The sequence below is a fragment of the Natator depressus genome, chromosome 19, assembly GCF_965152275.1.
Source record: "Natator depressus isolate rNatDep1 chromosome 19, rNatDep2.hap1, whole genome shotgun sequence".
NCBI lineage: Eukaryota > Metazoa > Chordata > Testudines > Cheloniidae > Natator > Natator depressus.
Window position 1 is genome coordinate 3,309,493 of NC_134252.1, and position 27,542 is coordinate 3,337,034.

Genomic DNA, 27,542 nt, shown 5'->3' on the forward strand with positions numbered 1-27,542 from the left:
CGGAGCCAGCTCAGGCAGAGCGCGAAGACTCGAAGGGGCCTCAATCGCTGGCTTGCCGTTGGCTTTAACGGCGGTGGCTGAAGAGAGCCGGGCGGGGACCTTGAGGGGTAGCCGCGCCACGGGTCCCGCTCGCCACCGGACAGCAGGGGGCCATGGCGGCTGAGGTAAGCCCGTCCGGCCTGCATCGTCTGGCCGGCGCCGGGAGGGGATGCCGGGGTGCAGCGTCCTCCCACCCCACCCGCTCCCTCCCGAGGGACTGGGTCTCCCACAGCTGGCGGGAACTACGACTCCCGCCATGCCCTGCGGCCACCGGGGGGGCGGTACCGCCCTGCGCGGCGGCTTCAGGGGATACTACAGGTCCCAGCATGCAGCGCGCCCATGTCAGGACTACACTACCCAGCGTGCCCTTCGGCACAGAGCAAAGTGGCTTGCCCGAGCGCATGCTGGGAGTGTGTGGGGGGCCTGACTCAGGGGCTCGGAGCAGTTGCCCCCTTTCAGAGTCTGATTTGCCTTGTGTACCCCAGGTTTCACCTCACTTAAACTACTGGCTTACAAAATCAGACCTAAAAATACAAACGTGTCCCAGCCACAGGGGCGCTGAACAGTTGCTGACTTTCTCATTTTGCCAAACCATATAACTAGAAACTGAATCAATTGGCATATAAGTATTATACTTACATTTCAGCGTATAGTTTACAGAGCCGTATAAACAAGTCATTGTCTGTGTGAAATTTTAGTCTGTACTGACTTCGCTCGTGCTATTTATGTAGCCTGTTGTAAAATTAGGCAAATACCTAGGTGAATTGATGTACCCACTGGGAGAGCTCTGCGTACCCCCAGAGGTATGCGCAACCCTGGTGGAGAACCACTGGCCTGGCTTTCCTCTCAGGGTGAGGGGTAAGGCATGCTGGGATGCCTGGCCAGGTACCCGTAAAGGTGTTGTTCACAGTGGCCCATGCTGGGCATCTGATCTCCTGGTGGGATGGGAGTGCTGGTGTTGCCAGGACAGTGAGCCTGGTTAAATGACCATCATTCAGATTCCTGCACCCTTGCTCTACTGCTGTCTCTATCATTGCTACCTGGGGTGGGCAATTGAATGCCTGAGTTATGTCAGTACAGATTCCTGTTAATTATGAGAGACGTGCTCACAGAGCATAAGACCCACACACAGTACAAATGAAGACCCCAAACTATGAGATTTGGGGTGCACATATTGGTATGGCATCTGTTTTTAAATGTCATAGACTGCATTTAGCCTGCAGCCCTGCTGTAAGGGCTGTCTCTATTACTATTTCTATGGCTATTCCTCCCTGGCTGCTCTTCCCTTGCCCCCCTGGCGCTTTCTGTCAAGGACATGTTTTTTCCCATTTCCTTGGTACATTAAGAACTCTTACCTCATGCTCCATATTATCCCTCCATCATCATTTTGGTCAGATGCCAAAAGGATGTCCTTCTAAGAGATGCTTAGCTGGTCTGTCTTCTGTCATCTTAACTATGTGCCCTGCTGCTGAAGTTGTTGGGATTTCACTACATTTGTCCATTACACAGAATAATAATTAATGACCTGTTGGGCTGTCACCTTCCTGGAATGATTTTAATTGCTCACACAATTTGGGATGGCTCTATTTTATGTCAAGTTACATAAAGTTAAAAGTGTTAATATGTCAGATGAAAGTTGCAAGTTTCTCATGGCTTTTAGTGTTGTCTCAGGCAGTGGTTAGCAAGCAGTGTCTGGGTACGATGTTTGATTTTGCTTTGATACATTCAATGAGTTCATCATTTAATCAACTTTATATAATAATAAAAGGTGCATACAACATAATCATGTTTCAGTTGAATGAACTGAATTCCTAAGAGGTTATAGTGATAACATTTCAATATATCTTGTGTAATCCAATTTGATGCATTGGGATGAAATTGAATTCAATGAGTCATCTCTGTTAAGCAGCTTATACTGTATTAACGTTAATATTATTTTTTGGTTTCTAGCTTAATTCAGAAGTAGAGGATCTGAAATCTGACTTGCAGAAAACCTTTGACACTGATTCTGACAGTGGACAGGGCAGCTGTGAAACAAGCTCTCCAAGTCAATCCAACAAGGGAACTGCATCTCTTGGTGACATAGGTCTGTAATACTGTCAGGTCTCTCTTTTGCGTTTTAGTTTTAGTTTTAAAAATTGGATATTGTACTTTGCATTTATAGGTGTTTCCTTTGCAGAAGGCTGAGAGAATGTGGTCTTGGACTATCTGCGCTTCAGAAGTCACACATTTGGTTTGCTAACCCTTGATTACTTTTTCTATGTAACCTGCATAAGCTGCTTATTTTTCCTCTATGTATACAGACTTTAATTCTGAGATTTTTACATTTTAAAAAAACAGCTTCAGAGCAATCACTAACAACATACGTTGTACATTCATAAGTGTTTTTCTAAATATTATAGAAGAAAATATCTCATAACAGTCATTTGCAGTCTGACACCACTTGGCTTGCTAACATACCAATCCAAAACAACATACAGCACTTATGCATGATGTAGTGTAGAAAAATCACACCAATACTGTATTAATAATCAAAATACATGAACATATAAAAATATGTCTGGTCTGAATTCAAAGTGCCCTTTTGGTTGCTCAGGGTAAAGGTAGAGATGTGATGATGGTAGAAGGGCAGTAGTTGGGATTGAAGAGGGGAAATGCTGAGTGGGGTATTGAATATCTTAACTCTTCGTTTTCTTCTTTTTTTATCAGCAAAGCAGATTTAACAGCATTAACTCTAATGGCTTAGTGTGTGATGTTTCTCCTACATTTACACCAATCCAATCTGGCCAAATTTTTATAGGCTGTTGTGGGGGGAAAAAAGGGAAGTATAGAGTTGATGCCTGGAAGAGGAGCATTTGTCTGTAGATGTTCCATTTGAAAAGTGTTGAATTTTCTGATGCTGCAAGAAGAATGCTCAGAGCTCGGTTGAGAAGTGTAACAGTATTTTTTTATAAGGAAAGCTTTCTCTTTTTAAGATAACACTGTCCTAATGATAGTTTCCTATTAAAGTTAAAGCTTAGTGATGTTTCCTGTACCTGGTATGTTGGAAAAGTAAATGAGAGGATAAGAGGATTCTGAATGGACACTTGTTCCATGTCTAGCAGATGAACCAGTTCTTTCCTGATACCACACTCTCAAATTTTAAATATTTCAATAAGTATTATAAACTTACTACTTTTTGATCTGAGCTCATTAGTAGTTTTATGACATTCTGGACTGCAGGCTTTTTTAAATATAAAAAAGCTAAACAAATATTGCATTTCAATAATATTCATAAAAAACGTAATTAAAGTGCAGCTAAGGTTTCTGCTGAACAACATTGCATTTTTCTCCCTGCACCATTCTGAAATATGGAACATCAGAACTCTGACCTCAAACAATAGAAAACTGGGAAATGCTCAGTTAAGGTCCCCCACATATCCTTGACAAGAAGTTTAATGTTGCAAGAAAAAATAAAACACAAACTTACAAAACCTGTTAAGGTTTAAATATTTGCAGGATTGGGGTCATAATGTGTCTATTATAATTCACTTAGTATATTACTATTTGCTATATATGTTTGTTTTTATATATAAGAAATACTTTAGTCTCAAGGAAAGACACTAAAAGTCATTTTGAGATGGTTCTAAGTTTCTTTAAGGGTGGATAATTACATATATTATGCTACTGTGGGGGAAATGGGTTTTCAAAGCATAGATTAAATTTGATTTGCTATGCTGTACTAAACTTCCATTGGTATTCATGAGACTTCAGGGGATAATAAATGTCTCAGAGAAAAGTGTCTGGCATGGTGCACAAACTGATCATTTGGCAATTAACATATCTTTTTAAAAAATGTGTGCTATAGAGTGTAATGTATTTCCACCAGATTCAGATGAGGAGATCTTTGTGAGTAAAAAATCAAAAAGCAAGAACGTGCTTCAGGACAGCGAGAGTGAAGGGGAAGCAGAAAGCATTTTTCTTGAGAAGACTGACATTGTGGATGGAGATGTGGAAAACGGGGAGGAAAATGAGAACATTTTTGCCCCGAAGAACAAAAAATCTCATCGGATTCGCCAAGCTCTGCGGGACAGTGATGAGAGTGACACAGGTGACCCATTGCATCCTGAAAACCTTGAAATAGATGTGAAGTCCGAATTGACTAAGGATGAGTTGGGCTCACAAATGAGGAAACCTATAAAGATGTCAGTGAAATCTCGGAAAAAATACAAAAAACATAAAAGTGATTTTGAGAAAGAAACAGACAAAGTGATAGGCAAATCAAGAAGGAAGACAGAAAAAGAGAGAAAAATAGAGGCTATTAGACAGCTGAAGAAGGAAAAGAAACACAAACAGGAGGTATAAAAATTTACTTGCAAACATTTCTGGTCTTTTCAGTTGTTAAATTCCAGCATTTGGTGGTGGTCCGAAGCTTCCAACACAATATGTGAGTCGGACATCCACATATGGGGGCCCCAAGTTCTGGACAGGGTTTTTCCTCTCAGCCATTGGTGGGTTTTATGTAATTCTTTCTTGTGTATTCTGATTGCATCAGTAGAGAACCTGCCTCCATAAATTAGCATACCTAATTTTGGAATGCTATAAAGTCAACATGACTGGCCTACAGAATTTGAAAGATTTTTGTTTTGGGGATGATGTAATGATGGGATGGTTGGGTTTTTTTTGTTTTGTTTAATGACCCTAAAATCATGAAGATATATTTCAAATATTTTGAAATAAACTTGTAAATTAATATAGTTCTTTGTACTTTCCTCCTTATGCTTACCAGAAGGATGGTGGTGAAAGATACCATTTTAATGATAGTGGGTGTCTTCTTGCTGACAAAGAACTCTTTGAGAATGATTTAGAGGAGGAAAATGATCCCCTTCTTGAAGATGAAGAGTCACTAGAATCAATAAGAGCTGCTGTGAAAGACAAAATGAAAAAACATAAGGTAACATACTTTAGTTTAAGGTTATAATATTCTTGTAGAAGGTATTGTACCTGAGTATGTAACACAAACTTTTGGTGACACTGGGGTGCTTCCGCTTCTCTCTGCTATCACGTTGCTCGCTAGAGGTGAAGGGATATTAGCGCCTTCTCTGAAGAGCATTGTTCCAGAAAATTCCAAAAATAATATTGCAACAGAGGCTGTAAAGGCACTTAACGAAGTTGCAGTAAAACAGGATAATAGTTGGCATCAGTTTATGAAAATGTTTGCTGATCCTATTTCAAGGTTGATGGCACAGAAAATAATTGTACAAAGTTATTTTGTTGCAGCTTCTTTGCCCTTCACGGCTCCCATTTGTTTTGAAATTTAATAGACTTCTTTTTACCAATTTAGAGTAAAGATCTGTTTTCTGAGAGTGAAGACTACAAATGTGTATTTGATGATGAGAATGAGGAACCTACATTAAAAGGACCCAAAAGAAAGGTGGAATATTTCATTATGCATATCTGTTCCTTCTTAACTCTCAGTAGTTCATTCTAACTTTATTTGAAGGCTTCTCTGTGTTGCTCCTCGAAGTAGTTTCTTCTGTTTGATTTGGGTCTTGTTTTTTTTAAACTCTTCTCCAACTGTTGTACTTTCTTCTGTTTTCTTGCTGTTTGAAAGAAGAAAACTATTTAGTAATATAGATACACTTCTGCATTTCAGTCCTGTGGTTTCAAGGGTCTTTCTTTTCTCTGTTTAAGGAGCGGAAGGCAGCAAGATTAAGTAAAGAAGCCATTAAACGACTGCATAGTGAGACCCAGCGACTTGTTAGAGGTAAAATCTAAACTCTTTGGTGTAAGGGTGAACATAAGAACAGCCATACTGGGTCAGATCAAAGGTCCAGCTAGCCCAGTATCTTGTCTTCCGGCAATGGCCAATGCCACGTACCCCAGAGGGAATGACCAGAACAGGGAATCATCAAGTGATCCATGCCCTGTTGCCCATTCCCAGCTTCTGGCAAACAGAGGCTAGGAACACCATCCCTGCCCATCCTGGCTAATAGCCATTGATGGACCTATCCTACATGAACTTACCGAATTCTGTTTTGAACCCTGTTATAGTCTTGGCCTTCACAACATCCTCTGTAAAGGAGCTCCACAGGTTGACTGTGCGTTGTGTGAAAACATACTTCCTTTTGTTTGTTTTAAACCTGCTGCCTATTCATTTCGTTTGGTGACCCCTAGCTCTTGTGTTATGAGAAGGAGTAAATAACACTTCCTGATTTACTTTCTCCCCATCAGTTATGATTTTATAGACCTCTATCATATCCCCCCTTAGTCGTCTCTTTTCCAAGCTGAAAAGTCCCAGTCTTATTAATCTCTCCTCATATGGAAGCTCTTCCATATCCCTAATCATTTTTGTTGCCCTTTTTTGAACCTTCTCCTATTCCAATATATCTTTTTTGAGATGGGGTGACCACATCTGCGTGCAGTATTCAAGATGTGGCCATACTATGGATTTATATAGAGGCAATATGATATTTTCTGTCATCTTATCTATCCTTTTCTTAATGATTCCCAACATTCTGTTTGCTTTTTTGACTGCCGCTGCACATTGAGTGGATGTTTTCAGAGAACTATCCACAATGACTCCAAGATCTTTCGTGAGTGGGAACAGCTAATTTAGACCCCATCATTTTATATATATATAGTTGAGATTATGTTTTGCAATGTGCATTACTTTGCATTTATCAACACTGAATTTCATCTGCCATTTTGTTGCCCAGTCATCCAGTTTTGTGAGATCCTTTTGTAGCTCTTCGCAGTATGCTTGGGACTTAACTATTTTGAGTAGTTTTGTATCATCTGCAAATTTTGCCACCTCACTGTTTATCCCTTTTTCCAGATCATTTATGAATATATTGAATAGGACTGGTCCCAGTACAGGCCCCTGGGGGACACCACTATTTACCTCTCTCCATTCTAAAAACTGACCATTTATTCCTACCCTTTGTTTCCTATCTTTTAACCAGTTACCAGTCCATGAGCGGACCTTCCCTCGTATCCCATGACAGCTTACTTTGCTTAAGAGCCTTTGAGAGATCTTGTCAAAGGCTTTCTGAAAATCTAAGTGCACTATATCCACTGGATTCCCCTTGTCCACATGCTTGTTGACTCCCCTCAAAGAATTTTAGTAGATTGGTGAGGCATGATTTCCATTTACAAAAACTATGACTCTTCCCCAACAAATTATGTTTCTCTATGTGTCTGACAATTTTGTTCTTTACTATAGTTTCAACCAGTTTGCTTGGTACTGAAGTTAAGCCTACAAGCCTGTAATTGCCGAGATCACCTCTGGAGCCCTTTTTAAAAATTGGTGTCACATTAGCTATCCTCCAGTCATTTGGTACAGAAGCTGATTTAAATGATAGGTTACAGACTACAGTTAGTAGTTCTGCAATTTCACATTTGAGTTCCTTCAGAACTCTTGGGTGAATACCATATAGTCCTGGTGACTTATTACTGTTTAGTTTATCAGTTTTCTCCAAAACCTCCTCTAATGACACCTCAACCTGGGACAATTCCTCAGATGTGTCACCTAAAAGGAATGGCTCAGATTTGGGAATTTCCCTCACATCCTCAGCCATGAAGACCAATGCAAACAATTCATTTAGTTTCTCCACAATGGTTGTTTAGCAGGCTTCCTGCTTCTGATGTACTTAAAAAAAATTTTGCTATAACTTTGAGTCTTTGGTTAACTGTTCTTCAAATTCCTTTTTGGCCTTCCTCATTATATTTTTACACTTCATTTGCCAGAGTTTATGCTCCTTTCTATTTTCCTCACTAGGATTTAACTTCCACTTTTTAAAGGATGCCTTTTTGTCTCACTTCTTTTCCTTTGTTGTTTAGCCATAGTGGCACTTTTTTGGTTTTCTTACTATGTTTTTTAATTTGGGGTATACCTTTAAGTTGAGCCTCTGTTATGGTGTCTTTAAAAAGTTTCCATGCAGCTTGCAGGGATTTCACTTTTCGGACGGTACCTTTTTTAATTTCTGTTTTAACTAACTTTCTCATTTTTGTGTAGTCCCCCTTTCTGAAATTAAATGCTACAGTGTTGGGCTGCTGTGGTGTTTTCCCCGCCATGGGGATGTTTACATTTAATTATATTATGGTCACTATTACCAAGTGGTCCAGCTATATTCACCTCTTGGAACAGATCCTGTGCTGCATTCAGGACTAAATAAAGAATTGCCTCTCCTCTTGTGGGGGTGTGTGAGAGCTATTAAGATATCTTTAGGAGAGCAGCAGAAACTCCTTAGAGGCCAGATTCTGCTGTTGCTTAACCTGAAGTATTCAGGATCTAAAGTGGATAGGCTGCACTATTCTGTCAAAGATCTTGTTCAAGGATGGTCTCTTGGTGCAAGCAAGATTCCTGATTGGAGCTTAAAACTTGCCTTTACGCAGCTGTGGAAAGTCACTTGGAGTCTTTTTTAAAAGTTATAGCTGGGCTACATATAACTGACTTGGTGTGACTTGGGTACTTAATTGCAACAGATTTTAGAATTGGTCTTAGAATTCTGTTCTTGATGGTACAATCTGCTTTCTTATGAAAGCACCTGTGCGTGCTGCAGTCCTTGCTCTTCATGACAATAGAGCTCTGCTATTCAGCTCTGCTCTGATATTTTAGCTGGACAATACTTGTCCCAAGAGCAATTGGATTTAAAAAAATACATGTTGTTTTTGATGTACAATTTAAATGATTTTTTCCCCCCTTTTGGCAGAATCATCTCTGTCTCTCCCGTATCATATGCCTGAGACCAAAACCATCCATGAGTTCTTCAAGCGTAGACCTCGACCAACGTTGCAGGGAAATGCAATGGCATTGCTAAAGTAAGGACCAAGCTTATCTCATAGTCTCTCTTTCCTAAATCAGGGCTCTCAATCTTCCTGAAGCTCATGTGGTCTATGTTATGAAAAAGCTATCTAATATACAGCCTCCCTTCTTATTTGCAACTGCATAGGCCTCCCACCTTTCCTTGGTAATCCCATACTGCTTCTATGGCAACTAAAGTATTTGCCTCTGTGGGAAAGTAATACTAGAGAAGTATTTTATTATGTTTTTAACTATCTTTTTAATGCAGTTTAACAGCTGGAAACAAGAAGTATCACCATGTGACTAGCCAACTCTCCACAGACCAGCAGCAAGGGTGTTGACTGATCATCAGTGGGACACAGATCACAGTCTGAAAACCATTGTTCTAAGTGGCAAACCTGCTAGTTTAGTAACTAGTATGTAATAGCAGGGCACATCTGTTTTCCCCTGAATAGATTTATTTACCAACTAGTCTCTGATATGAGTGAAATGAAAATATTCGGTTAAATTGTACTTGCTATACAGAAGTAAAATTTGAAAGGAATACGCTCATCTAAATTCTTGTGACAGTGTCCCATTCCCCTCTCCAAATTCAAACCACTGCTCCATGCTCAATTTTAACACCAAATCCTATTTTAGAAGGTGTGTTGTACACTGAAATAAAGAGTATTCAGGGTGCAGCTAGGGAACTTTTTTTTTCCTTTTAATTAAAAAAAAAAAAAATGAAATCCAGAGAATCCTGCATGAATTTGCATTAATGGTTGAGATTTTAAATGCCCAAATGTCAGGCTGTTTACTGTAATGTTTCCTAGAATAACCCTAACCTGATGTTCTATGCAAATGCAATAATTAATAATTTGTGTTACTGAATAGAGTATTATACATTGGCATAAAAATTATAGTGTACAGTAATATTAGATAATTGGTATTTGTAATGTGATATGGCTTCTGAGCATCTAAGATCTGAATTACAATATTGCATTACTACAGTTGACTTCAAGTGAATATGTTAAGTAAGCAGGGCTGATTGAGCACCCCAGAATAACCCTGGTTGCCCCCCTCTCTCCCATACCTCTTCCCACCATGAGTTTAGAGAAAGTTTGGATTAGGATACAAACTTTGTGCTTGGGTCCTCTTTTTTTGTTTTAAATAGTGTAGACAAATTGTACTCTACTATGGCTACAAAATCTCTGAGGAATTAACTTAATCCAAGTTGTGATAATGTAATTCACTTATCAGTTGACTTTGCACCCTTTAGAGTGAACCTATTGTAACTCCTTGTAGTAAAAATGTACCAGATTAATTTTTTTCCATTTTTAAAATGGAATTTGAAATGAGGATAGGCTTAAAATAAGCAGCAGTTATGAATGATGATGTTCTCCCCACTCCCTCCAAAACTGATTTTTCAAGGACAGTAAATAGAACATGGTTTTGTTGCCTCGGTTTGATTTAGGCTTTTCTCACATTTAACAGTAGTCATTTTAAGGACTGATGTACTGTGTTTTGGTTGGTGACTTTCTTTTTCTGTTCTTGACAGGTCCACTAAATATCAGCCCTGTCTAAATGAAGAAATTACAGCCACTAAGAACTCAGCTGTAAATTGCAGCAATAATCAGACTGAAGAGGCTGATCAGCCAGAAGCTAGGCAACTGGAAATGGGGTTTAGTAAGGATACTGGTATTACCATTGTGGACAAACCTTCCCCTGATTTAGTGGAGAACCTGATAGAAAACTGTGCTGAGAAGCACAGAGGGGATGGTGCCTCTGATATTTGTGAGAGACTCACAACTGCTGATAATTCAGAAGAACAGCAGCAGTCTAGCCTACTCAGTAATGAATGCAGTGAACAAATGGCGAGTGAAATTCCCTTGGCATCTGAAAAATGTGCCTATGTACAAAGAGAGGACCAGTCACAAAAAATAGGGGTGGAACATGAAGAATCTGTTCAACAGGTGGTACCAGTGGTGGGGATTCAACCTGAAAAAGTAAGGAAGTCTAAACTGGATAAACTTCGGGAGCTGGGAGTGGATCTATCCATCAAGCCAAGACTTTGCTCTGATAGTGATTCCTTTATTATCCTTGATGAACCTGAATCAAACAAAGGTACAATACTACCTGTTGCAATCTGCTTGATTTGACAAGCTAAGCAGGGTTAACTCAGAACTTAGATGGGAGAACTCTGAGGAACAACTTTCTTTTGAGGAGAACTAATGTCACAGCATAGTGCTGGCTATGCTGGTGGCTGTACTGTCTTTCAGATGAGATTTAAAAACAGAAATCCTGATCCTTTGTGATTGTTAAAGATCTCTCGGATCTGTCAAGAGGAAGAGTTTAATGATGTTTTGCATAGTTCAATTCTCCCTGCAGTTCAAGTTAAATAAGGTGGTATTCACTTTCTGTACTAAGCAGGAAGGCCAACTTTTTCAACTTGGGCTGCCTAAAATTAGGCCTTTAAATCTTTTTATTCAGGTATCTGAATAAGAAACCTGACTTTCAGAGATGATGAGCATGAGTACCTTCTGATTATCTCATTAGAAGTCATGCTGCACAGCAAATGAAAATCAGGTCACACTCTTATTTAGCACTCTAAGGATATAGGTGTCTAGCTTTAGGCACCCATGTTTGAAAATTTCAGCTGTTTCAGTGTAGATAGGTGGTTCCATATCAGTTTAAGTTTGCATTATACTTTGAGGTCCTATAATATAATTCTAGTAAGTTTCCATTTATACCTACATACATTTATTGATAGCATTCAGTCTATGCCATGAAATGACTCCTCCACTATCAACCTGGATTTAAATATATATGTCAGTCTGATCATATGGGGGAAGGGTCTGTTAATGAAATGGGATGTTGATATCCAACTCTCCAGTGAATAATTAGTTGTGGGTTTTTTTTAAGGTTTTCAACTGGCATTTGATCATGTGCCCAAATATTAAAGTAAGCCATCCTAAGTGCATGGTTGAGCAAAGTTATCCAGAGATGGGCCACTGTTGTTAATGTTGTTTTCAAATCAAATAATGTTGACCCCTCTTACACATTGGATGCTGAAGTGCTTTAAAACGTACTTACCTTAGAAACGTATGTTACACCTGTATGTATAAAAAGTGCCTGCATTTTTTTTTTTTTTTTTGGTTGCCTCAAATAACTTGATTTTAGCAGGAATTTTTCTTCTGACCTTAAATATAATTTTTTTTTAAGAACTGGAAGCTCTGAAAGCGCGTTTCTTGAAGCATACACTTCACACAGCCAAGTCAAAAATGGAACGGACTGTGAACTTGAGCATTATTCGTAAAGAGACCACTGCTGAGGGAAAAGAGGAGCTAAAAGCAGCTGTGGTGCCGGTGTCTTTGGCTGCAGAAAATCTAGATGATACAGTCCATGCAAAACCAGGTATGTTTGGGGTGAGGGTCATAGTTGTTGAGTTGGAAAACAAGTATATTTTCTTGCTAAGACTCTTCTATAATATTTAATATCCTACATCTTTACTGGAAGCTCAGGCTTCAACTGGAGTTTACTTTCACCAAAATACAAGTATAAGATAATTCAGTATGTCCTCTGGATCATCTCGTTTCACCTGCGTCTGCCTGGTTGATTATAAGCTTCCCTGGGCAAGAATCGTCTTAGGATGTTTCATGCAAAGTGCTGAACACATTGACAATTAAAACTACATGCTTGCTTCAGTTTCACAATGAGCTGCAATCAATCGATAAAGTAATTGTGAAGAAAAACACTCCAGTTCTGTAACTGGTTGATCATGGTCAATAGAACATAAGGGCGTTTAATCTGTGATTCTCTTTGCAATTGCAACCGTATTTCCCCCCCCCCCCCCCCCCAAAAAAAAAAAAAAATCTAAAATACAAATGAGAGTCACTGCTTCCATAATTAACAGGCATTGTTCCAGTTAGCTATATTGTTTCTAACCAGGTTAGTATGTTAGAAACTTGAAAAGGTAACTCTTGAACTGTGTTAGCTATTAAAGATGTTGCCCTGTGCCATAATTTAGCCATTTGCCCTCTGGAATCTCTCTCCCCCTGCCCCACAATTTCATATAAAACATTTATCCTTAATATCTACAGTACATCAATCATCTACATAAAATCTGTAGATTAACCCTCTTGTGGTTTTCATAATTAATAGCACTTTCATCCCTGTTGCAATTCTTAATACAGGCTGTTTGTGTATCGAATCATTTTATTTGCATGTATTGAAAATGATAAATATATGGGAAACTTAATCTGAATCATCTATAATATTTAAATGTTAGAGGTAGGTAATTTGGCTTGTTCTACGACATGCATGCTTTCTAGCTGTTGGTGAAGTATTTCATTTGCCCAGGGCAACTGGAAGTCACTGCTTCGATAGGAAGCAAGGGAAAGAAGAACCCTTTGCTAGCTCATGGGACTGTGCCAGTGGCATTTGTTGATAATGAGGAATCTTCCTGATAATTCATAAAGTTGTGTTACCTCTCTAAATGGTGTTTAGAAGAGCTACATCTCTTAGCCAAACAATCAGCAGATCAAGTCAGAAAACCTTTATTTAAAAAAAAAAAAAGCACAAATGCCTTTAATCTTCTTTCTGTGTGTGTAGTTACATTAAATTGTCTGCTTGAGGCTTCGTTGTAATGTATTCATTTATTCATTTCTGTCCAGGTGAAAAGCTACAAGTGCTGAAGGCTAAACTACAGGAGGCCATGAAACTCCGCAGGGTTGAGGAACGCCAGAAGCGGCAAGCACTGCTTAAACTGGATAATGAGGACATGTTTGAGGAGGAGGAAGAAGAGGAGGAAGAAATGACAGACGAGTCTGAGGAAGAGGAATGCAACCCGGAGGTCTATACACAACATTTTTACATAACTTTGTCAATGTCTAATGTCGGCTGACTCCTCATAATTAACAGGGAAACGAGATAAATTAGAGTTTTGTGCAATATTGCACAATTTGCCAAATGGAGACCGTTCTTTGACACTAAAAAATACTGTAATTAGAATGTTCAAGATTCCATGTGCTCACAGACCAGTATCCAATCGATCTTTTTTTAATACCAGTCTCTTACTGACTGTTCAGTGACACCAGCATAGAGGTCCCCAAACTGTGTGCGGAGGACCGTTCGGGGGGGTGGGGAGGGAGCGCCACCCAGCTCCGCTCCTGGCCCCAGTTGGCGGCCCCAGTTGGCGGCCCTGCGCCCCTGGCTGGGGCTCCGTTCCTACCCCAGCCTCTGCCCCCTTACCCCCGTCTGCCTCCCCTCCCTCCCAGCCACGGCCCCGCTCCCAGCCTTGGCTGGGGAGGGTGGAGTGGGGGGCACAGACAGCGGTAAGCTGGGACATGACCCTGAAAAGGAGACCACTGCACTAGCATCGGGCTATTAAGTGATCTTTACCAGTCCATATGCTAGTTCAGGCTGACCTAAAACACTTGAAATATATGAATAGTCAGAAACTTCTAAAATTATTACAACATTTTAGTAGCTGATTGACTGTCTTAGCAACTTAAACCTTTTTTCTGCTTAGAGTAAATGTATGTTTGTTTGTTTGTTTGTTTTTTGCCATACGAGTTAAAGTAAGTCCCCTCTCAGTTTAGGTATGCTACCTCCAGGATTGGCCAATATCTGATCCTTCACACACAGGTGAAGCCCATCCAACTGTCTCACCTAGCCAAGTAAACAAAAAGCCTATATATATATTTATGTATATATTTTTAAAATTGTTCCATTTTGAGTGATGCCAGTATTTTCAGCTTCTGGCTGCAAGAAGTTTGATGCCAACAGGATGGATGAAGACTTAAGTGAGATCCCTTGGCTGATCTCAGAGATGCAGTAATGTCAGTCTTGGAGGCTAGACATTCTTTTTCAAACCGTTACTAAGGGGTCAGAATGACTTGGTTATTCTAAGCCCCTTCAGAGCAGGCATTGGAGTAGAGAAGTCCAGGAGTTGGAAACATCCTTCAATTCTCCCCTCAATAATTCCATGTTAGAACTGGCCATATAAAGGTATGCAGTTTAAGTAGATGGTCAAAATAATAATTCCTGCTGTCTCATTACATGGATATGTGTTGGGTTTTTTAGACTGTAGAGTTCCTTCTGGGTGAGGCTGAGGAAGATGATGAGGAGCTGGAAGAGAAGGGTATTGAAGATGGCGATAAAGAAACTGACAAAGAATCAGTTGATGAGGAAAGGGTGGACAAGTCTGTGCATTGTGACTCTGTTCCCAAACCTTCCTCAACAGAGTCTACATTGATGCTGTTTAAGGACAACTCCTCCAAAATGGGGTGGGTAAATCGGTCTTTAGAAATGGTGAACCCAGCCTGCCCCAACTATGTTTTAATTTGATTAACATACACATGAGATATTTTGATTTGAGAACTAGTGAATTCATGTGTGTGTTTTAAATATAAGGATGCCTGCTGTCTGCCTCCCCATTTGTGGTAATTTTTAGGAGTGTTTTTATTGCAATAGTCACATGTAAAAATAATAGTTTGCGTGTGACGGTGACGCTGTGATAGCAGTGATACTTTGTGTTAGTTTCCCAGACCTGAAGAAGAGCTCTGTAGGCTCAAAAGCTTCTCTCTCACCAAGAGATGTTGGTCCAATAAAAGATATTACCTTACTCAGCTTGTCTCAGTGCATTCCACATGCGTTACCTTGTCTATAAAAGACCAGACCTGAGAGTTAATGCACACAAAACAAAACGTGGTCAAAATACTTTTTTTGGTTTGTTTTTATCATTGATTGCAGATACTCTCTTCCTGATGAAAAAGCTGAGTTGGAGGAAGCTCCAGGCAAAAGACCTAGCAAGTTAGGTAAAGTGAAACTGCTGTTTAAAGCAAGCATTTTTCTTTGGGATTTTCAGTTCTGGCACATAAGTGATTTGCACATTTCTGTATCTAGGTTACCATTGGTGTGTCTCTCCTATCACATGCTTGCACTGGGGCTGTGAAATGCTGCTTTGCTACTTTTACTAAGAACTTAAAAAACCACTGGGTCCCTCTTTGTGGTGAGGATTGGAGTAGGACTCCTAATCAAAACTTCTTGCATCAAATTGTAAGCCAAAATATTCAGGATGTGGGTTGGATTTCAATGGTAAAATGTCATTTGATTAGGCATTTTAGGGGAACTGCTGATGCCAATTCATTGTGAACTATTGAGGCATGTGACTCTTGCTGATGGAGCCAATGTAACTCTTCACATTCCTTGGTTTGTCTGCACGCATAGTACAGAAAGAAAAGGAGGACTTGTGGCACCTTAGAGACTAACCAATTTATTTGAGCATAAGCTTTCGTGAGCTACAGCTCACTTCATCGGATGCAGCGATGTAGCTGTAGCTCACGAAAGCTTATGCTCAAATAAATTTGTTAGTCTCTAAGGTGCCACAAGTCCTCCTTTTCTTTTTGCAGATACAGACTAACATGGCTGCTACTCTGAAACCTGTCCTAGTACAGAGGCATTCCTAAAACTCATCTAAAATAGCTGCTTTCTTCCTTAGAAGATGACGATTCATTTTCACTGCCAACTTCAGCTAAAGAGAACAGCCACAACAGCAGCTTTGAGTTGATTGGCTCCATGATTCCATCATACCAGCCTTGTAACAAACAGATGGCACGTGGGGCCAATTTTCTATCTGCAGTAGGAGGTTTCAGGTCTTCGTCTCCAGCTTTGTTCAAAGCAAGCTTTATCAGCTCTGCTTCCAAGGTAAGACTCCTCCCTGACCTCTTCTACCTTCATTGCACTCTCCTAACAACTTCATATGTTCTGTGACTTAAGGCCAAAGCCAAGGTTCCTTTTATAGGTCAAGAATGTAAACGTAGCAGGCAGCCAGTTTCCCCTCTGTGGTTAATTGGGATTTAATCAATGCAGAATCTGTGTCTTGACTGATACGAATTTTTTAAATACTGTATGTATCTATTGGAACAAATCAGGGTGATGTATTAAATACACAAATCCAAATTCTAAAACTTCAAAAAGTATTGGAGGAAACCCATTGCTGAGTAATCTGTTTTTGGTAACTCTTTATGAACTATATAAAAATATTCCCTGGCCTATACAACATCTCACACTAGTGCATTTTTAACTGGGTAGCAGGACAGTCATGAATACTTGTTAACATTCTTCTGTATTTTCATTTGTTTAAAATGGCACAACCATTAACCTTTTTGCTTCCAACTTGTAGGCCTGTGAAAAGATTAAGTGTTTATATTCTAGTTCATTATCAGATCTTGTTAATTTTATTTTAATTTTTTTCCCTAACTAGAGTTCAGGAAAGATGTCTGAGCCCTCTCTTCCCGTAGAGGATTCCCAGGATCTGTACAACGCCTCTCCTGAGCCCAAGAGTTTATTTCCAGGAGCAGGAGAGTCTCAGTTTCAGTTTTCTCTGGAAGATGATACTCAGAGCCAACTGCTTGATGCAGATGGGTAGGTCACTGATATTCATCCTTCAGAGTGATATTCTGTGTGTGTTAACAGCAGTAGCACAGATTTTTGTGAGGTTCTTACTCCCTTAGGCTACATGAAAAGGCATGCTATTTAAATGGCTCTGTTGGTCTTTTTTGTTATGCTGGCTTTACACGGTGTGATTGGCCCAATGATAACCTCTTTCTTAGTGTTGGAAACTGGAGTGGCTAGTATATTGAATCCCGAAGGTGCCAATGCATGTGTCTGTCCCTCACAAATTTTTAGTTGGTCTTTTGCAATTTTTTTTTTTAATCCCTCTTTAAAAAACCCTCCACAAATCTGAAGTAGATCTAGATTTTAATTAGTTTTTTATTTTCTGGGTTTCAGTTCAGTATTCATTTTGCTGAAACAGTGGTTAAGATCAGAAAACCATGTAATAACTAAAACCTTTTTAATCAGCTGATCTGTTTACCTCTGTTAACTTTACTGACTAAAAATATTTGAATGCATTTTACTCTTGCTAGCCAATGCAGAGCCATTGCAGCTTTGGCAGAGCAAGGTGGATTTTATTCCGCATTATACATCACCAGAACAGCCAAATTGCATTGGCAGAACCATTACTACTGGCAGTGTGAGTTGGAAAACACAACTGGATCCTCTTATCCCAGATTGAGTTTGAAAGACTGGCAGTTAGAGAAGCTATCTACCTACTTAAATCAAGTAAAGTTGATCTAGAATCAATGAGAGACAAACATGGAACTCCCACAATGTCATGCTTAGTATTGCTATAACTGAGTGTTTAAGACTCTTTTGGGAGTTCTGCTTTGTCTCTCTAGACAAGTCCTCCGCACAGGTGGAAAGGCAAAATTCTCCAATATGTGGTGGTTATTAAACTGTAGTTGCCAACTTCTAAATCGGGGATCTCCAAACTCAAATCACCACGAGGGCCACTTGAGGACTAGTACATTAACCCAAGGGCCACATCACTGACATCTTTTTTCATACAAAAATAACAAAAGTCCCCCACCTCTGCCCCTGGCCCCACCACTGCCCCGCCTCTTCCCATCCCTGCCCCGCCTCTTCTCCGCCGCCTCCCCTGTGCATGCCATGTCCCCACTCCTTCCCCCACTCCCCCTGGAAAGTCCTAAGTGCTGCCAAACAGCTGTTTGGCAGTGGGAAGCGCTGGGAGTTAGGCAGAGAAGCGGGGACGTGGCGTGCTTGAGGGGGGTCGGGGGGTGAGGGGAGCTACGGCAGGCTGCATGTTTGAAACCCCTGTTCTAAATAAAATTTACTTTCAGGTTCTTGAATGTTGGACACCACAGGAATAAGTACCAGTCCTCAAAGCATCGACTGTCTCTGGCTAGTATGGATGAAAATGCAATGGATGCCAACATGGATGAGTTGTTGGACTTGTGTTCTGGGCAGTTCAACAGTCAGACTGAGCACATGCCGAATGCTAATACTGGCAAAAAACAAAACATGGAAGAACTGCTCAATCTCTGTTCAGGGAAATTCATCTCTCCAAGTAAGTCCTGAGTTCTGTTCCCAGTGACCTTGATTTGTGACTTTTGGGGGCAAATCTGAATTTTTAAAAAAAAGTCTTGTACTAACTAATCCTTCAGTGCTGGCCACGCCTAAGGAATTGTAATAGTGTACTTGGAACCCTAAGAGTTTAGAGTGCTTTAACTATTTTGGAATCATTCTAGGCATATGTTGACGATCCTTTCCAAGACATTCAATGATGTTCCAAAGGCAAAAGGGAAGCTGTATAATGATTTCTCTGTTGGTTTCTTTCTGTAGCAACATCTCCAACCTGGGCATCTTCAGCATCATCCTCTAAGCCAGAAAAAGAGAGTGACACAGATGATCCAATGGCAGAAGCACTAGCTCTTTGTTCAGGCTCCTTCCCAACTGACAGGTCAGCATTACAGGAGTTCTCGTTCTGCATGGCGATCATGGTCTGACTGCACTTCTGATGTGTCTCACTCTGGCGCAACAGGAGTTTAAAATGCTGTTGACACAAACGTGGTTTGCCTTGGAGGTGAAGGAGTTGAGTATCTCAATGCTCTGTAGTAAGAGGAGGCCCTGAAACATAAACTCTTGTATCAGAGGCCCAGTCTGAGGCCTGAAGCCTGAACCAAAGTACTTCCAGGCAGTTTTAAGCAAAGCTGGGCTGTGAGCCAGAGGCTGGTCCCACTCACAGAAGTTGGCAAGAAAAGGTTGTTAGAAGCACGTGCACACACAAAGTGCTAATGAGAGGAACTTGCACCAAGACGGCATCAGAACGCTCCACAGACATAACAAGGAACAGGCAGGTGCATCTTAAAGACAGGGTCAAAAGGACAACGTGATGGATAGATTCGTTTGAAGTATGATGAGTAATCTGTCCTGCAACTGTATAAAAGTAGGTCCAGGAGCGCGCATCTTTGCCCAGCCTAGGGGGCAGCAGAGTGTCCTGCCACTGACTGAGCTGTGTCCATTGCCAGGGAGCACAAATTCGTAGTATGACCTGTAGAGTCTATAGGGAACTATTACTGTGCTTCGTTTGACAATAAACCTGGCTCAGGTTCCTTTGTACCTTACTAGAGTCTGTGGGTTTTGGGGGTTCTCTCGGGGTCTGCTGTGTTAGCTATCTGCGCAGAGCCGGGGCAGCACACAGAGGGAACATGCACGCAGCCGACTGTTACCATCATCGAACAAGAGCAGAGCACCACACCGGTAGCTATCGACAACATGCTCAAGAGTTCTTTCTTTGACCAGTGATACGTGAGAGTTGAGAGGCTCCTAAGGCATTGTCGTTCCTGATGTCCATTGTGAGGAAAAAGAGTCTCTACTGCTATTGATGGTGGAGGTGGAAAGTGGGAAGAAAATTTTGATCAAATCAAAGCACAGGATTGGGAACTTCTCGGCTTGTGTTCCTAGTTCAGCAGCTGAATGCAGGAACTGTGGGCAAGTCATTTATCTTCTGCGCCTTCGTTTTCTTCCTTATTAAAATTGGACTGATTCACATGCACTTAACAAGGATGTTATTGTTTAAAGAGTGCCAAACATACTCCCAAGAGGCATTCCATTTTACTGAAGGGGAAGCTAACACAAAAGATAATGACTTGCCAACGTTACTCCCACTAATGCTAATGGGGAATTAAGCACCTAAAGCTCCATGCTACACAGTGTTGGGAGACTGCAATGTTTCAGATGCTATCATGGATAATTGCTTGTCACTAGCTCGTGCAGCAGTTAAAACCCTGTTTCAGTCCATTTCATATCCATTGCTGGAGATCAACTGTAAGTGTGTGATGTGGTTTGATTTTTATAGGGAAGGGGAAGATGATGAGGAGCAGGAGGAAGAATTTGGCAATTTTCAGCTCGTAACAGATGACCATGCCTTTGATAGCGAGGAGGTGAGTATTGACGGAATGAAGTGATAACTTCAGAGCTCTGCCCGTAAGCATTCAGGTTATTTTCTCAGTTCTCTGTCCATTTGTGCACAAATCTAAACTTCCAGCATAGATTGCTGAAACCGCTGAAGAGCAGTATTTGGGTCAGTGTAAGAAGTGATGATTTAGAATTCTGATGTACTAGGTAAAATATCTTGGTTTTGTGGGCACTTTGAGAAAAATCCAGGAGGTTTTAGTCTGTTTTTGTTTTTAGCCATTGAAAAACAGAGGCAGTTGCGGTTATAGGGAGTAAACACTCTACGGAATGTCTTAGGAATTTCTGAAAACTGTTCCTTGTTGACTGATAGGATGAAAAAAGTGAAGGAGATGAGAGAAGCGAAGATGAAGCAGAAGTTAGTGATGATGAAGAGGAGCTATTGAGACAAAGACCGGGCTTAAAGAAAAAATTGTGAGTAAATCTTTCTCCCTGTCTGACCTGGGAGAAAAGCAGAACCATGTCACTAGAAATTTAGTTTTTAGTTAAGAGTCAGAGTTGAAAGAGCTCTTCAGGAGCTAGTAATCTTTAAATATAAAGAGCAAGAGATCAGGATAAAAGTAACAATGACTTTTTTTGTTTTTGATGAAATAGTACTTCTCTTAATATTGCTTATGACTTAAGGTCTTTCCGTGAGTGCTGTAGTACGCATTTTGCAAGTGAAATGATCTTGGTTTTTTTTTTTTCCTTAGAAGGCAGTTGTCATCTTGTCAGATGGTCAACTGGCAAGAAAGCTCAGAACTAGAATAATAGTGGGCACTGCAGGACCGAGATGAAGTAAACTGGCAGACTTTCCATACGTTCATGTGCTCTTAAACTTGAATAACTTAATCAAATTGAAAATGAAAACTGAATAATAGCATCTCCAATTTAGCATACACAGTAGTTCCAGAAAGACTTTGCTCTTGCTTTCAAAGATTCACGTGATGCAGCTAAACGTTCTAACTTTAACTCGTTTGGAAATTCTCTTATAGAAAACTGCAGGATTTCTTGGAAGATGAGGCAGAGCTGTCTGGGAGTGAAGTAGGAAGTGAGGATGAATATGATGGTGAAGAGCTGGATGAATATGAAGAAGAGATTCTTGATGAAGAACTCCCTCCTGAAGTGGAACTGCAGGATCAAATTAACAAAATACACATGTCAGTAGCAATCCTAGTATACTTATACAGTACAGCAAATGCACATCTAAAGTTATAATCGGTTATAATCTGGAATTGCAAAACTAACCTAGGCTTCTCTCCTTTGGACAATAACATTAGGAAGGCGATGCTTGATGATGATAAGCGTCAGTTACGCTTGTACCAAGAAAGATACCTTGCTGATGGAGACCTGCACAGTGATGGTCCTGGGAGAATGAGAAAATTCAAATGGAAAAACATAGGTATAATGCTGGCATACTAATCTTCTATTGTAGAGCAAAAAATACAGTGTGGGAGATCAGGGGAGGAAAACGCTTTAGCAAGTACTTTAATGTGAGGCTTACGGTTGTAAGATCTACTGAGCCCTAGTTTATTGTTTTAATACACACATGTTGTTTGTAACTGGGAGTGGGGGACTTGCTTGGACTTCTCTTGCCTGGTTTCAGACCACAGTAGAACCTTGGCTTGAAAAGTCCTGAAGAAACCATTTAAAGCCATTTTTTGGATCACATGCTAGTCAAAACAGAACACTCCTGGGGAATCAATAACTTCAAGCTAATATAAAGAAATAACTTTTAAAAAAAAATAGTAACTGTGTTAAAAGATTCTCCCAGTCTTAAGTGGTTTTAAGTCCCACCATCTAACTAAAATAGAATATAGATGCTGTCTATTGCTCTTCTGCAGGCTAAGTCCAGGAAAAAGTAAACAGAAAGCTGATGGGCGTGACTTTTGAATCTTTTTAGTTAAGGTGTATATAATGATCCCCATTATAGGTTGTCTGCAGGACTTGAACCTGGAACTTTCAGCACAGGCCACTACCACTTGAGGAGGTATAGGAGCATCTCCAATCACTTTTTGTCAGCAGAACGTTCTTACTCTATATGTGTAGCCACTTGAGGGGGATACAACAGATCCAGTTTGTTACACACAAATACTTTATATTTTTAGCAAGACTTCATATGTTGCTGTTCTGGACTCCCCTAGGACAATACTATTGTGACAAGATACAGTCTATATTTTCCCCCAGTAGCTTTCCTTTAAGGAGTCACTTACTTTTTTTTTCCAGATGTGAAGTGAAGAATTCACTGCCTCTTGCTGGATTTTGTAACTCTTCTACTCTGTTCTGAAACATCCCTGTTATCTCTGCATTTTGGCACAAACCTATTAAACAGACTCTTAGTATTGACAGCCATTGCCCATTTGCTTGGGAGCAGGCGGAATGGTTAGTTGGGCAAAAGAAAGAATCCTACAGACATTCTGATTGTATATTTCTAGTAGAAACAAGCAATACTCAAATTGTTCTTGATGGCTTGGTTTTAGGGTTTATTCCTGGGTACAGCATAGCACGCTTAATTTGCTGGGGCAAGATCTCTTGTGTAACGACTGGGCCTCTGGTACAAGACTTGTTTATTCATAAGTCAGTCTCCAGCCTGTACCATTATGTGCAGTGTATACAAATTGTGTGCACAGGGAATGTTTCTGCTAATTTTGATGTCAGTAAGGAATAAGCAGTAGACTGTGGCAACTGTAAATGTATGGTAATCTTAATTTAGTAGCCAAGAGTAAATGAACATTATCTTGTATGTTTAAACAAGAATGTGGTTTACATCTACATGAGCATTCTGTAGACAAAATTTGTGTTGCTGAAGTACCCTGCTTTAGTTCTTTACATTGTTTTAAAGCTGTTAATCTTGTCGAATGATGCTTTCTAAAATGCCTTACAGGAAACATTTCCACTGGATATTTCGTCACTGTTTTGCTAAATGCTTTGGTTCCATCTGTGTCATCCATTTAAATGAGAGGAAGCATTCTGCATGTAATTCACTTCAGAGATTCATTGCCAGGAGTTGTTTAGGAGAAGAGAATTCCTGGCAGAAAGGATTTCATTGCAGCTTAACTAGTTCTAATAACTTGTGTGTGTGGGTTGGATTTTTTTGTGTTTTGTTTTTTTTGTCTTTATTGTTTCTGAAATTCTTACTGATTTCCGGTGGGGAGAGACCTAAACTCTGTGTGTCCACTTACTACATTCTTAAACAAAACCTATGTGCTTTGTGGAACCTTTTTGGAAGTATAGGTTTCTTTTTAGTGGACAGGAAAGCTCATCTGCATTCCTCATGCCTCTCTATGATTGGGAGAACTGTCTCTTCTTTTCTAGATGATGCTTCCCAGATGGACTTATTTCTCAGAGACTCCGATGATGATGATGATGAGAATGAAGAACAGCTTGATGAGACAGAGACAAAATGGAGAAAGGAGCGATTTGAACGAGAGCAGTGGCTCCGTGAGCAGGTATTGTGTTAGTCTGCAGAAAGGCTGACTGCTTAATACTTCTGTACACCATTAACAAAGTATGATAGACTGTTGGCAGAGCTCTCGGTTTTGTTGATCCTGATAGTTAAAAACCATATCAATTATAGTTTTCACTTCTCCCTTGTATAGCACCTTTTTGCTTTTCCTCCTGTGATCTTGGCAAGCAGTTTCCCCGTCTTGAGGTCATGCGCTGAGTTGGTGGCAGAGCCAGAAATCCTGTTTCCTGCTCCAGAATCCTAATTCCATGGCCTATAAATTTCCAGGTCAAGTTGCTTTAATTAACGTAAGGTCTGAGGAATGAAATCTAGTTGGTATCTTGAAGCTTCGACTGTTGTAATAGATAAAAAGATGCTGATGAACGACCTGAAAAACTGCAGGAAACTTTAAATGCTGGTTTATATATTGGCCTTGTATCCTAAAACTGATGTAGTAAAGAGAGTTCGTATGTTCAAGTCACTGAATGAAATGTCCATTCTGATTCTTGCCATTGTTTGTTTATGAATTAGCAGTCTAAAAAACATCTATTTTTATCAGACAGAGAAAGGAAAAAATGAAGGGGAGGAGGAGGAGGAGGAGGAAGAAGAAATTGGTGAAAATAGTCAGTTCATGAAACTAGCAAAGAAGGTGACTGCTAAGTCCTTGCAGAAGAAAGGTAAGTTTGCTTCACATTGAAGTGGCATCCAAGAAGAAAGAAAACCTTGACTAGCTACTGACTGTTCCAAGCACTAGTGAAAGTTGCTCTTAGACTAGAGATCTCCACTCATTCCCCCCCATGCCAGTACAGGATGGGCTCCAAGTTCGTTAGTGCTTTGACTTGTCTGGCACTAAGAGATGCAGCTGCAACCTCAATGGCCAACAGACATTTTTCTTTGCTAAAATATTTCTTTTCCATTAATTTTTTTTTTTTTTTAAGTTAGTGTGGCAGTATGTCCCTGTGCTCTGTCGTCTGCCTCTTTTGGTCACTGCCTCATAAAGACGTTTTGAGTGTAGCGACAGTCAGCAGAGCACACCACTCCCCAGAGGCCAAGCTGCTTCAGGAAAAATTGCACAACGTGGTTTAAATCAAATAATCTAGTCAATTTTTAACTTGCACGTGGCAAAAATGTGATTCTGAGACTGCATAGCTACTTCAGAAATAAACAAGTTCCCTGCCAGGTGATAAAGACTTCATTGCCGTTGTTGTTGATCAGTTATATGGCTCATTGGTCAGTTTAAAACCGACTGCAGCATTTCTTGGAACAGGATTGCTGTCCTTTGTGAGTATTTCTGTCTGGTACAAAAAAATTTTTTTTCTAATGATAGTCCGGAATTGAATTTATTTTCTGTGTTTTTCCTCCCCCCTCAGCCAACCCTGTAGCAGCTGTACAGGAAACAAAATCACTACCAAGAAATCCCTTTGAAACATTCAGACCTACCAGTGACCTTCAGGTTGGTACCTGCATGACATGAACTTGGATGTGTATTTTCATGTTGCATCTACAGAATGCATTTAAAAATACAGATAACTGATGACTGACCAGATATAGAAGGGTTTTGGGGAGTGTGGGTGCAGTGTGGTTGTCTCTAAGGAACTGTAGTGTATTAAAATTATTCATGCAATGTGTTAATGTAAAATTAATTGGTTGTCTTCAGCTAAAGAATGGATCACTTCTGAACAGACCTAAAGCTGTCCTTCAGAAGCTTGCAGCCATGTCAGACCTTAATCCAAATGCTCCCCGAAACTCACGAAACTTCGTCTTCCACACGCTATCCCCAGTCAGGAGCGAAGAGGCAAAGGAGAAATCAAAACCGCAGGTACAGATTTGTGGGATGTGCCAGTTGTGTCAATTTGCATATGTTGCCATGTTAAAGAATGTGCAGGGGCAAAATCCTGATAGGCAGATGGGGACCACTACACTTTGTTTCAAATGTGACCTTGTAATTTATAGCTTGTAATTTACTACATGCACAATGTAGTAAGAGCTGTTTGTGTGCATTGCCTGAAATAGGGGACAAACTGGAAAACCAAGTGGAATATTTAGGATTAGGATGAGCATATGTGCTCTCATTGGACAGTGGTGATGGGAAAACTTGTTGTAACTGTCCTGAATAATCAAAGATTTGTATTGCCAATATATCATGCTTTCTTATAGGTGATGAAAAGAGGTCCTACAGAGATGGTAGCACCTTCACCCAAACGGCCCAGGACTGATGATTCTGCAACACCAGGGAACCAGAGCCGAAGCATATTCCGATACTTGGAGAGCTGAATGTTTGTTTGGGGACAGTAATTGCATCATGTCTCGTTGCTAGTGACAGTATATGCTTTGTAAATCTCTAGCTTCAAGCACCAATGGAAAACTGTTTCTCTTTTGCCTGGATTCTTCTTACCTGTGTCAGTGCTGCCAGCTAAGTCTTTGTATACCCCACAAGGTCTTTCCCAGTATTCCAGGACAACCAGCAAAACCTAAAAAAGTCCATGCTTTGGATGGGCAGAGACTGAGTTAATACTTCGTGCCAAAGCATTACTGAAAGTACACTATAGGATGCAGATCTTTTGAAGTACGACTCCTCAAATGTTTTGACTCAGTGCCACTTCCTCCTGACAATTCTGTTAGTGAAGTAGTCTGTTTTTAGGGTAACTGTACCACCTCTGTATTGTGGAGAACTGATCTATAAAGGACCGAGGGCTGCATCATTGGGAGGTGTGGTGTCCATAATAGCAATGGTTTGCATACACTGTTTACAATTGGAGTATTAAGGTATTGCTATCTTCCTTTTATACCTACTGCTTTCTCTAATGCTGACCATATACAGACTTGATATCCCAAAAGGTTAGGGTTTACATTTTAAATACTTTTTTTTTTTTTTTTTATAAAGTTAACCCTTCTTTTATAGAACAGCAGTGTAGCTTTTCTTCTCCCCCCTCCCATTACCTTTTGCAGCCAAACTTCACATACACATCAGCATATCGTGTCTACATGTATGAAGAGGTTCTTTTACACAAATGAAGACTTATTATTTTCTTTAAATTGCCTGTTGCTTTGTTTTGGACCAAGGTGCCATCTTCCATGAGAATTCATCCTTTGTAGTGCAGACAGAAATGTAAGGCCTTCTTTAGAAAGAAGAAACAAGATTTTATACTAGCAAAGAACCACTGTTCCCAATTATTCTAAAGTCTGAGGCAGGAACAGAAACTTGGAAGATCAGTAAGAGTGTACAACGTGCACCTGGCTATAGTGTGAATGTGTGAAGCTAAAACTTATTCATTGTAACATACAGGCTAATTCTTAAAGACTCCACATGTTCCTAAGGCTTGATTTGAAATGCTCAAGATGCTGACCTGATCACAGAAGAATCCTGAGTTGTACATTTTGTAATTTCATAAGCACACTTTGGTGTGTTGGTGGTGTAAAATATTTTAATGTATATTGTGTTTATAAGGAACTATGGTACTATTGGAGTGCAATTTT

General features: G+C 40.2%; 1 protein-coding gene across 1 annotated transcript; it reads left to right on the plus strand.

The window, feature by feature from the left end:
• Positions 1-27,542, plus strand: CLSPN (claspin). Its single transcript, XM_074934390.1, has 25 exons — positions 1-164; positions 1,990-2,125; positions 3,908-4,377; positions 4,808-4,972; positions 5,363-5,452; positions 5,713-5,785; positions 8,733-8,841; positions 10,362-10,927; positions 12,026-12,217; positions 13,477-13,655; positions 14,888-15,090; positions 15,557-15,621; positions 16,305-16,510; positions 17,070-17,230; positions 18,508-18,734; positions 19,010-19,127; positions 20,526-20,610; positions 20,955-21,055; positions 21,616-21,780; positions 21,901-22,022; positions 23,936-24,069; positions 24,625-24,742; positions 25,436-25,518; positions 25,723-25,884; positions 26,223-27,542. Exons 1-25 carry the CDS (start codon positions 153-155, stop codon positions 26,337-26,339), a joined length of 4,059 nt encoding a protein of 1,352 aa, XP_074790491.1. The 5' UTR covers positions 1-152; the 3' UTR covers positions 26,340-27,542.